Source organism: Harpia harpyja, chromosome 6, assembly GCF_026419915.1.
Source record: "Harpia harpyja isolate bHarHar1 chromosome 6, bHarHar1 primary haplotype, whole genome shotgun sequence".
Taxonomy (NCBI): domain Eukaryota; kingdom Metazoa; phylum Chordata; class Aves; order Accipitriformes; family Accipitridae; genus Harpia; species Harpia harpyja.
The window spans coordinates 44,719,272-44,732,087 of NC_068945.1; the positions used below are offsets into that span (position 1 = coordinate 44,719,272).

Here is a 12,816-nt window from a genome sequence, read left to right on the forward strand (position 1 = left end):
GCAACTTTTAGTAAGAGCCAAATGATCCTGCTGCAAAAACTCCAAAAATGTTCACTTGCTAAATAATATTCTCCCTCCCATGCCAGACTGGTGGCCTAACAGCCTAGTCCCCGCTCTCCATCAGAAACTCGCAGGCTGCACTTGTTTTCTTTCAGCCTTCAGTATGCGGCAATACATTCCCGTACAGCAACGAGAGGAGGTGAACTCCTTGGAAGAAGGCAAGAGATCGCTTCTTCAGCAGAGGTAAGATTTGGGAGGCAGAAGAGTCACCACAAGGATACTGGAGCCTGCAGGTTATTCGGAGATAAGATGGAGATCACGGGGCAACCAGCTAAAAGGCAGAAGGGACAGAAAGGAATTCCTAGAGACCAAAAGAAATGAGCAGAGTCCTGCCACTGAGAGAATCATTCAGTTTGCTAGAAGAAAGGTCTTGTGTACAAAGGCAAATCAGGAAGGAGGACAACTTTTATTTCTGCTCTGTCTGCCTAAGTTGAGTTTTCTCTACCTAGACATGTATTTTTGCCCACACAAAATCAGTGAGGGGAAAGTCTAGGCAGATACATCTCCAAGCTGTGGCCAACGCATGGCCACGTGACTTCTACAGAAATGCTTAATGACCATATCATGGAACACGACTCGGTTTTCACTTATCACGAACAGCAACTGGAAGAAAAGGACTGCTTCCCTTCACCTAGGAAACATAACCTTCACCAATAATGTAACTGCATGAACACTATTTCAGTTCATAAGAACAAGCTCTCTATGAAAGGTCTCTCACTTCATTCAAAAAGCTTTTAGCCATTTAGGTCCCCCTGGCTGTTCTCCTTCAGTGTAAATAACTAACAGCCAATTACTACTGCTTCTTGCTGGACGTAAATTACACACCAGAAAATTCCCTCTGTAACCCCTGTGAGAGCCAGGCTACAGCTCACCCGCTCACCTACCGTGTGCCCTGAATGATCTCACCACCATTAACTCCTTCAGGTGTTACTGACACGCTGCTACACAGATGTTATACACAGATTACCTGTGCAACACCCTCCTGCCAACCAAACAAATTCCTTGGGAGGCACCTTTGGCACCTTATTTTGAAGAAAGTCCAAAGTGAATTACTACTCCGAATGACCTGAAAGCCAGCGTGCTGTGACACAGTGGATTCACGTCCATGAAAGTCAGGAACACTGTCAAACTGGGGTGGCATAAAAACATGGCTCAGAAAGAGAATAGGCAAATACTCAAGAAGCTCCTCTTGAACAGAGAGGCCCATGAAAGAGCAAACCATGCCAACTCAAAAAAGCAATTCAGCAATAGGTTAATTACAAAAGGTACATTTTACAGCACATAACCTGGCAAGTGCTTGGTAGCTTTTCGTTACCACAGGGAAGTGCTGGGAAAAAAGTCGTATCCCTTCTGATCAGCAAAAGCGAGCCTCTGGGCAGCAACACCCTGCAGGATGAAAGATGCGCTTGCAACACCAGGCTGTCCTGCGTAATGACGACTGATATTTAGTTTAGTGACAAAAGATTATGAAGCACTAACTCACACCCATCAGTCGACTTGCTCACCTGCTCCATAGCCCCAGGGGAATCACAACGAGAACACGACACGCGCCCCAAACCTCCACAGCCTCCCGCTTATGACTTGGCATGCGTATGTGCTGCCCTGTTTAAGCGCTAAGCATCCTCAAGTGCCAGCTGACATCAAGGAGGCTCCAGGCACCCAGCACTTCACACAACTTATGGCAGAGGCAGATCTGCAGCCAGCAGCACAGGATTTACACTAACACCAGCAGTACAACTCAGCCCATGTCCTCAGTAGGCAGGAACAATAACAACCTCCCCAACAGCCTTGGTGTGCATCCAAACCTACCAGCAAAGAACAGCAGTCATATCGCTGCAATTCACTGCCACGTGATTTTCAAGGAGTCATGGGCAGGGGCAAGGTCCTGATTAAAGTTTGTGCTGGTTCATTTGAGGATGGAAAAAAAGGCAGCCTTAAAAAACTGCCAGCCCCTACTTCAGCTATTGTTTTGTAACTAATTTAGATGTAAAATACAGTTAGAAATCCGTATCAAGCAATCAGATGAAAGGACACAAGTTTATGAGAAATAAAACTACCAAGATAATTCTCACCACATTAGCAGTTACATCATTTCACCAAAAAGTTTTCATCCAAGCTTCTCTGACAACAGCCAGTCTGCTGTGCTGTAAACATAATATGATAGTAGGCAGCAAAACATGTTTATTTGTTACAGCTGGCTGCACAAGTCACTATGGGTTTCATTCTGAACTGTCACAGTATGTTATATAGCCATCAACATGACACTGAAGAGTTTACAAAACTGCCTGCTGTCACACTCTATTTTAAATATATTTTCACACTCATTAAACAAAAGTAATAAATTTTTATATATGAGCAATATGCAGATCACACAGTAATATATTAAATTTCCAAACTAATTTATAATGTCAAGTTTATAAAGGTACTAGAGCTTTCTCAGACAACTGAATTACAATATCCAACAATGGACTCAAACTGTTAGGAGTGGTCATTCCCAAGCACAGTTTATATTGTCTCTGAAACTCTTTTACATAAAATATGCATCAACATGAAAATATAAAATAATCTTTTATTCATTAAGTATATATTTTAAGCCCTTATTGTAAGAGTCCTACTCACAATGTCTTTTAGGCCATACCTAAACTGGAAAAAAAGTCTGCATTTTCAATTAATAAATGAACATGGATTTCTGTCTTTGAAGGAGCAAGACCAATTGCTGTCACTATTTGCACACCTGTTCTCATTCTTTTGTCATTTTTCTCATTCAAACATTCTAATGCCTTAATTTTTGACAATGAAAGTTGCTGTGCTCAAATTTGAGAGAAGAGGTTTTTTTCATTATTAAATCAGAGGAAAGATTAAAAGTATCTTCCATATTAAAAATCACACACCATTTTTTTTTTCTAACAGATGGGGTAAACAACTTCAGATGACACTCTGGTACCCGTACAAAATGCTGACTAGCAGCACTACAGAGCAATTTGCTTTGCAGAAAAAGGCTTCCAGCTCCAAGGAAATTATTTCCAAGATATGACAACATTCATCAGCATACATCCTTTAATTTTAGTAAAGAAATAAACCTTGAGAAAATTTTCCAGTTAAAATTGATTTGGGTAACCTGAGCTGTGACTTACCAAAGGGGGAGAGCCGGGGGCAAATCACTACAAGGTCATGAACAGAGCATGTTGCAATGCTTTCACAGGATTTTCACGATTAGGTTCAATATTCAGATAACTGAACAAACACAGATGACTCAGATCCCTGGATAAACAGACGACTACATTTTTTTGGGAGGGAGGGGCGTAAGGGCGGGGGAGAGCAGGACAAGAGGTCTTGTTTTTCTGTATTACCTGGCAAAAGCATTTAAAGGTTTAGAGAAAGAAGGGTGGCCTATAAAAAAGGAAATTCCCCTATTCCCCACTAACACACCTTTTATTCTACAGACATGCCAACATTTAGTTTTAGCTGAGCTTTCTACACAGGATTATGCCTTGGTCCCCTCCCACTTGCAAACATATGAAGCATGTACTTATTTGCACTCCGAATCCAGGTTTGCTTGCACAGCTGCAACAGTGAGTTAACAACCTGCTCCACGTTTGGCACGGGCTGGAACTCACACAGTTTGCAATAAGGCAACTGCCAGACCACTGACAGGCTGCTAACAGGTCACCCTCCTGGGGGAAGCAAGCAAGTTTTCCAGCAGTTGGCTGTGCAAGGCTCCCACAGCAGCACAGCATAAATAACAAGAACCCAAATATGCAAACAGGTTGAGATACAGTTCATCTATCAGCTGGTTCTACCAAGTGTCAGACCCACATACCAACTTCTGGACTGTGTAACACAAGGGTACATTAAAAGCAAAAAGGGCTAAGAAAGTCCATATACTTCTGCATCCATCCTCTCTGTGACTACCTAGACACTGCACTTCTTGTTAGGACATGATTTGTGCCACTCTTCCCTCAAAAGTAAGCATCTCACTGTCAAGAGACCTTTTGCCTTTAGGGAGGCAGAGGCATGTGCTGTTGATCATGGGTAATTTGCAGGAATGCTCAAGAGCTCAAGTGTCCAGATCCACATCACAAGCCACACACCACCACCAAGACAATATGCCTTCACATATACACAATATACTCTCGTTTCTGTAAGAGCTTGTTTTTGTTCACAGAGGTTGTCAACCTCACAGGTGGCAGACAAATTATTTTTAAACTCGGGGTATATAACTAGAAGACTGATATGAGAAAAGGGTATGTATTTCCTATGATCCACAGGACTTACATACCAGCTGGTTGTGGGTACAATACTCAACTTTCCTGTTTTACACATGACTACCCATGAGCACATGAAGATTACTAAAATAAGCCTGCGTTTTTAATTAAATCACACATTCCTAGAAAAGTGCATGAAATTAAACTGTTCTCTACACCTTGGGAAACAGCTACAAGAGATTAAAAAATTAGTATTTTCCCTATGACCCTTGCGTAGTGTCTACTACAGACTCTTGAGAGATGGAAAATTTTCAAGGTACAGAAGCAGTTCCTGAGGATTCGTGAATAATTAGGTACCTATCTTCTAGAGAAAGAGATGCAAATTTAAAGAAAAAAAACGCAAGTGCCTACAGGCCAGATTGGCCCTCCCAGTTCTGCTGGAGATCATGGCTTACTGGTATGAGCAGTTCCCCTTCAGCTACTGGCTCAAATCTAGTCAGCACGGGTTTGTGCCTTCATCCTCAGGGTAGATGAGGATTACCCAAAAAATGTCTGTGGTTTCACTGATTTCTGAATGCCTACTAAGAACCGTATTAATGTAATTTCTAACATTAGGGTGGGGTTTATTTTTTCCTTTCCATCATCACATCAAACCACTCTCTTTTTCAGGACCATTTTGCAGAGACTTGTCTACCAATTCACTGTTGACATGCCATGCAGGACGAGCCATGTCACCTACGAAGATATACATGGGATAAAAGGTTATATAGAAGTACATATAAAGTTGACTTAAGGCTGAACTCTACTTTGTTAGGACATGGTCTAATAATGTAATGATGTTGCATAAATGATGCAGCCTAAAGACACCAAAAAGTAAAAGATTTCTCAAAGACCATAATAAAAAGTGTTTCTGGTCCTTTAAAACTCCTCCTATAGCTTGCTCTTCTGAACACATTCCTTAAAAAGACACCATATTCCCACAGAAGCTGGACTACTTCTTGCATAGCTTTTAGGTGTTTTCTTTATACAAGAATGCTAAGAAAATCAGGTTTCAATTACGCACATCTACACTGCCATCTCTAAAATCAGAGTATATTAGCCTAGAATGAACCCTACGCTTACACTGCTATAGGTACCAAGCCAGGCAGCATTCATTTCAGTGGATATTATTAGTCACTTAAACTCCTTAAAAAATTGACCCTAAATCTGTTCATTCCAAATATCTACAAATCCCACCGATGTGAGTGGAAGTTGGAAAGCAGCAGAAACACAACCTCTATGCAGAATGTGGTTCCAGGGAAGAGAGGATAGACTGATTTCTTTCCCATGTCACAGCAGATTTGAAAAAATGGGGCAAAAAAATTACAAGATTCAGTACATACATTTGAGGTTGGAAAAAGAAGGAAACACAATACCACTGCTTCCAACCACCCTTAGTGCCTCCTTGCACAACACTAATATCCCCTTGCTCTAAATTCTCAGGTGGTACACGTAGCCAAAACTGGAAGATTTCAATGTGCAAAGTATTCAAAATAAAGGAAAACTAACTGGAAGCTTGCTCCTCTTTCATTTTACATGATTTTTTTGTTCACAAGCACAAATTCAAGGTAGAATTTCTACTACCTGCCAGGAGGGTTTATTAGCTGCAACCACACAGTCTAAATTAGATGGTACTGCTATGTATGCAAAGGAAAGCTTAGGCACTGGTCAACAGAAACAGTGTATCCCCAGGCAGAAAAACCTCACAAGGTGAAGGATGTGGCAACATCACCGGCTTGGCTCAAACATCCAGTGACACTACTAATCAGCAGTTAAGAGATCTTTACCACCTATGACACAGTCATCTGCAACTTACAACCTTGATTTGCCCAAGCCACTATAGTACAGTCATCCTCAATTACAAGCAATGCAACAGCAGCTGCTCCTCCTTTCCGTCTCACATGCTCACCATAAAAAAAAAAAAAAAAAAAAAAAAGCTGGCAGTTTTCTCAAGACAGAAAGTCTATACAGGCTTTTTCCTGCATGTTAGCTATATTTTGCCTTTTTTTTTTCTTAAATGAGAAAATTGACAAAAAGTTGTGCTGCTTCTACTTGCACATACTATCACAACCCCTAGGGGCCACTGCCCTTGGATAACCTCCTGTGTTATGCCTGTGCCATTATTACAGGTTGGCCATGTTCTGCAACTGAAGGTCTCCCCAGCATAAACTCTTGCAAAGGTGGTTTATTTGGGAAGGGGACCACAGCAAAGTACAGAAGAACAATGGCAACATCACAAAACGCGGTGAGGAGGATTTCTGTGAGGACAAGTTATACAGTGCTCAAAATGAATGAAGATGCCCATGTTACATCCATAACTGCTGCTGAGCTGGAACAGTGTCAGGAGCTTGCTGATACAGAAAAGCCAGAAGAAGAGACCCTGTAGTCTCAAACTGCATAAATTATGTTTGTAGAGCTATCAAAACTAAATTTCTCCACATTCTGACACATGCTATCTAGAGACAATAAAGACCAGTACTGCCACTAAGAACAGAAAATTAGGAAGTGGTAGGAGCATGTCTTCTCTGAAGCACCACTAATGTCATGTGCTTAGTTAAGCACTAAGTCTTGACCACAAAACATCAAGTCATGCATTTTTGGATGTCCTCTCTTTTTATTAGGCTGTCCAGAATGTAATATGCTGCAAATAGCAGTGTTACAGTGTGTTAAGATGAGAAACCTGCAGAAATCAAGTTGGGTGTCTCAGTCTCCTAAATTACTTTAAGTGATGCTTATTTATACATGAGGATGGTAGAAGAATGAAACCAAATGTTAACTGCAGGATTTAGTCTGAAGGACATTCCTTGTCCAGGGCACTGTCAAAAAAAAACCCCTATGAAATTAGAAGACCAAGGAGGTCCTGAAACTGCAACTCCTGTTGCTTTGAAAGAGACATCTTGCAGTCAGATGCATGATTCAATTAACCTTGGAAACAGCTTCCAGAAGGGTATTGTCAGGTCTGTTACCACAGTCAGTCACTTAATCAACAACAGTTAGAGCACTGACAACAGATTTATTCCCATCTCAGAAGAAAACACCTTTCAAGATCCACTGCAAGTTGCAGCTCCAGAAACACCAATCCATTCACATCCACAATACCGGTGTTTTTCTGGAGCAGTAAAGGCAGTACATTTATTGGTCCATTATCAAAACAGGATGAACCACTAAAACTGAGCCTTGGGCTTCCAGTTGATTGCTTATGGATTATCTAAGCAGCTTTCAGGCCAAATATTACAAAAAGCATAACAAACAGCATTGCCTGCCTTCCTCTCATGCGCACACAGGTACATCGCCCTGTCTACCATTCCACATCACAGCTCATCAGCTGAGCCCAGTAAAGTTTCTTTCCAAATAGACAGCACCCAGCTGTACACTTACAAGCAATCCTCTGGAGAAGCTACAAGGATGGCAGCAGAATGACTGATAAAGTTCTCTCACTTCTCTGCTTCTGTAGGCTCCGACAGCAATCAAATTATGAAGATACCAGTGTACTGCGGCAAGCATCCACATCTTAAGTTTTTCAGCAATATTCATGGTCAGATTAGCCAGTTCTGTTACACGTAACATCAGCTTAAGGAGCTTCACGTGCACTAGTCTGCCCTCACGAGGCTGGCAATGACAAATGCTGGAGTCCCATCATACACACGCTGGGACAGTTGCACACAGGAGACGCTTGAAGCTTACTTTAAATCTTACCTTATGAGACGTTGACAATGAGACCATACCAGACAATGACTACTAGCTCTTGCACAGTTTTTGTCAGGCCTTCAAAAGCTTCAAGCTCCAGCTTGGAGGCAAAAGCATTCCTTTTTGCACGTGCTGGAGACCACCACAGTGAAACAAAGAGAGAATGTCAACCTATTCCAGCCAGGACCCTCAATCAAACCATGATTTTAAGAAGTCAACACACACTGTTTGCATGTCTTTACTGTTTTCAGCCAAACACTCATAACTGACACAGCCACTGGGCACGTTATCAACAGGCTTGAAGTCGTTTGGAGGCAATGGCCCTTGGGAAGGAAGGAAGCAAGAGAAAGTGTAAAACCCTCCAAGATCAGGCTTGAAGAGAATCACGCGCATGCGTCCCAAATCGGGAGGTCTGTACATACCCTGGAATCACGGCACGACTTGTCTTTACCCGTTGGGACAGAACCCACGGTGCTCAGGAGGAACATGGCTGCACATTTTCAAGGGGCTGATCTAATCTAAACTTCCTGACATCCAGCCCATAACCTGGGCTAGTATTTATCCAAGTAAGCACTAATATAAGCAACAGGCAAGCTGAAGCTTTCCAAACGCAAGGAAGAGCAGCAGCAAGGGGAAATCATTACCCCCATGCCCACACCAGTGGGTAAGCACCTGCTGCCAGGGGAACTTTTCACAAGAAAACACCATCCCATGGGTCATGCTCTGACACTCGGAAAAGGCAGTGGCAAAAATCCCACTGAGCCCAACAGGAGAAAATTCAAGCTCTGACAGAGGAGATAGGGCAGATTTCACTACAACAAGCAGCTAGTAGCAGATTTGTATCTAGCTGTTAAATACACATCTGAACAGGACCAGATAGGAAGCAGAAAGAGGTTTTTTGCACACACATTCCTCTAAAGAAGTCTGATGTAACTGCAATACATTTAACTACCCACCCACCACACATCCTATTTCTTATCACACAATTCTGGCAGCCTCAGGTTTTTTTGCTTATTTGTTTATTTGGTTGGAACCAAACTGCTGCATTCATTTGCTTTGAAAAATGCAGAGAACTCCAAATGGAATAGCCAATTTTTCATTTGAGTTCCCACACCTTTCATTTTATATACATTAGGGAAGACAGCTTTAATTCTCTGCAACATCTGTGGTGCAAGTCATCTGCTATATTGGTGTTTATTATTTAATTACATATTCACATGCTTCAGCACTATACAAATTTCACTTAGCTGCTTGGGTGTAATTTCCAGTGTCCTGGCCTCAGCTAGGAAGATGAATTACAGGCATTTTTTTATATTTTGGAGACAAGCATGAGAAGTTAGCATTTTCTTCCCTAGGACTTGTCATACCACAATAGATTCAAAAGATCCTTTTTCCTATATGACTAGGAAAAAAAAATAATAAAAAAAAAAAATCACACTTTCTAATTAAGGGTGATCTGAGACATCATTATTTAAAGGGCAACAACATCTAAAGAATGAGATATTATTTCTAGCCATGAATGCTTTTAAACCAAATCTAGACATGAATTACGAATGGACAAAGTTAACAGCAGCACAGCATTACAGGTATAGTTAGCGCTGTTCCACTGGCAAGCTCAAAGGTGCTCTGTAGCTCTATGCCTGAGGTCCACAACAGAAAAACACATGAACAAAACAATGAAAAGCAAGAAGGAGCAACATGACATGGAAAGGAACTTAAAATTTGAGCAAAGAGGGCAGACACATTTAAATCTCCCAGGTGAGACCTTGATCTCCCTAGAGAAAAGGGCAACACAACACACTAGTCCCCTCCAAAGATAAGGGCAGGCTTTCCTACACAAAGCATCCCAGGACTGAGAAATGAAGCACGTGGCTCCAGCATCAAGGGCCTCATCACCACGCAACAGATCAACTGACACAGCCTGAGGGTATAAACTCATGTGTAACCTGGGTACCATCTAAAGGGCTACTTCAACTATAAAAAGCTGTCGTTGAAGAGTAAATCTGATGGAACACAGCAGGCAACAAGCATGGAGGGCAAGGGAAAAGAACAGAGTAAGTTTAAGGGGACAAAGACAGCGGCAAGTTAAGGTGTGAATGGGAACTGATGAGGACAGCTCAAGGCAGGAATCATGGAAACCAGAGGAAAGCAACAAACAGGTGAACAGCAGGACAGGATGTTTTCAACCATGTGGATGTCCATTCACTCAACTCTAACAGCATACATGTAAAAATCCGAAGTTGAACTCACGTCAGCTGAACCCAGGCAACCTTCATCTTAAAATAAAATATAGGTTTTTAGATTTCGTACGGTATCCAATGAAAACTATGTACGTATGATGTGAGAAACTATTACACATCCTTTTTTAAAAAAAAAAGAAAGATTTCCTCATCTCCTATTAAAGGGCTTTATTCCTACATGCACTACAGAAATAACTTTTTACCTCTATTAAACACAATGTACAAAGCTACATACTTTCAACAGATTTTCAGATCACTTTCATTATATAAAAAGTACCATCCTGTACCAAATGCTGTTTAACAGTTTTCTCTCTCGTTCATATTCTGATCTCCACTTAATTTTCAGTAATCATGGGACTTCATCTCAATTCCATTATAAAGTAAGCTCGGTCCCAGCCCGTGTGTTACCCCCGCATCATTCAAGTCTACAGCACCTCAGGACTCAGCCATTGCAAGCAGTTGTGGGATGTCACGCCTTTTGCCCTTTCGTTCTCTTACACTTATTCAGCATAAATCTCAGCTATACAGGTGAAGCAGTTTCATTTGGTGAGAGTGAGTGTGGCCTGTGAGCAATCTCCATCATGCTGTTTGTCCAGAGCTGTGAAAGTGTAGGAGCGAGTGCTGATCACACCCACTTAGGCTGGAGAGGTAGAAACCCTGCTGCTACAAATACAGCTTTGACTGAAGTGCTGAAAACGAAAGAAAGAAATCACCCCAGGCCTTGCCTGCCAGTAAGGATCTGGCCACGGAGACCACAAAAAAGGCTCTGGGCAAGGCCTTCGCAGAGCAGCTGACTGCTCAGATACCTGCAAGAGCTTGGAGTTCAGCTCGGGTCACAGGATGCTCTGAAACTCATCCAGTCGGGAAGCCACAGCACCCGTGAATATTTCCCTCTCTACATATCACACACGTATTTATAACACTAGGTTAATACCAAATCTAATTTTACTTCCAACTAGTTTCCAAAGTCGTCTTTTTTTTTTTTTTTTCCCTCCCCCCCCCCCCCCCGCCCCCCCGCACTGTTCAGCATTTCCTTATAGGAACTGCCGGGCATGGGCCCTTCACCACGGCGGGCAACTGCCACCCCTTCGCCCAGCGCGGGGAGCCCCGCCGTCCGAGGCGGCCGTGCCAGCCCCGCTCCCCGCCACCCGCGCCGCCAGGTCGCCACCTGCTCGGGGGGCGGCGGCGGCAGCCCCGGCCCGGCCCGGCCCGGCCCGGCCCGCTCCGCGTCGCTGCACTCACCCAGAAGAGGAGATTGAGGGCGTAGAGCAGGCAGCGCAGGCACTTCACCGAGTCCTCCCTGGCCATGGTGAGCCCCCGCGGGAGACAGCCCCATCCTCTCACCACATCCTCCGTCCCGAGGCCGGGCCGCCAGCGCCCTGCAGGGGAAGAGGCGGAGAGGGGCCGGGCGACTCCTCCTTACCGAGGAACCAGCGCGCAGGTAGAGCCGGCCGAGCCGGGCCGGGCCAGGCCGGGCCGAGCCGAGCCGCGGGACTGCCCTCGACCGACCGCGCCCGGGCGGGAGCGGCCGAGCCCCGCGGGGACCCCCGCGGCGCCCACCGATCGCCCACCGCCGGCAGCCTCGCCTCCCCTCTCCTCCCGCCCCGCCCGCCGCTCCCGCAGATACTGATGGGCGAGAGCGTTTTCAATAAAAAATAATAAAACCGCGCAAAGGCGAGAGGCCGAGGGCTGCCCCAGCAGCGGAGCGGGGCCGAGGGCAGCGGAGGCACTGCCCGCGCGCGCCGGCTCCCTTCCCGCCCGGGAGGGACGCGCTGCCCCGGGGAGGGCGGCCGGGGGACAGCGGCCACTTACCGCCCGGGCGCCCCCCTCACTCACTTGCTCCGGCGAGGACTCATCGGGACGGGGCGAGGCAGCGCGGCGCGGAGCCGCGGCACCCATTCCCGGCGGGGCGCTGAGGGGAAGGACCCGGCGGCTGCCCCCGGCCCCCTCCGCCCCCGCCCGCAGCGCTCCGCCGAGCCCGGCGGCGGCAGCGGCGGCGGCCAGCTGCACCGACGGCGCCGCGCATGCGCCGCCGCCCGCGCTCGCCGCCCGCCGGGCCCTAGCGCCGCCGCCGCCGCGCTTCCCGCCCCGTCAGGGCCCAGCGGGGCCCGAGCGGCTGGCGGCGGGGATTTGGGAAGCGGCGGTCTCGCCAGCGCCCGCCGAGTGTGGAAACGTGCCCGCGGGGCAGAGTGGGAATGGCAGCTGGGGGCGCGGGGGAGTTTCGCTGGGAGAGGCCGCGGGTTTCCGCCACGGGAGCTGCGCCCGCCCGGGTGGGTTCGGCTCTCGGCCTCTGGGGCAGAGCCCGGAGGGGGCAAGCCCAGAAATGCGTTGCCCGCTGACAGACTCTCGTGCTCAAAACCCCAGTTATGGCGGGGTTCGGGGGCTGGTTTGCTTTTTTCCTTCAGGGGAGACCTTAGTCGATGGGCTCAGACAAGCTGAAGTACGCGAAACCCGCGACTTGCGGCACCTTGGCCCAGAGTGGGGAATACCTCACAAAACACCGGGGGGTGTTCGCGAGATTTCACGGGCGTTTCACAAGGCTTCGGCGCTGTGGCGTCGGAAATTAAACCCTGCTGACATCGAAC

At 45.9% G+C, this 12,816-nt stretch overlaps 1 protein-coding gene across 6 annotated transcripts in view; it reads right to left on the minus strand.

Moving 5' to 3' along the window:
- The window catches only part of TSPAN12 (tetraspanin 12), a 45,224-nt gene extending 33,004 nt beyond the window's left edge, over nt 1-12,220 (minus strand). The window contains exons 1-3 of one of the 6 annotated variants that reach the window (XM_052789280.1): nt 12,068-12,211; nt 11,474-11,610; nt 10,242-10,267 (exon numbers count right to left, since the gene is read on the minus strand). In XM_052789280.1, coding sequence (XP_052645240.1) covers nt 10,242-10,267; nt 11,474-11,610; nt 12,068-12,087 — 183 coding nt within the window. In that variant the 5' untranslated portion in view covers nt 12,088-12,211. Of the gene's footprint in view, nt 1-1,565; nt 2,522-8,000; nt 8,043-10,241; nt 10,268-11,473; nt 11,611-12,043 lie in introns of those variants that run through there. The other 5 variants (XM_052789281.1, XM_052789282.1, XM_052789284.1 and 2 more) reach the window with 5 other exon arrangements.
- Nucleotides 12,221-12,816: the final 596 nt, after the last annotated feature.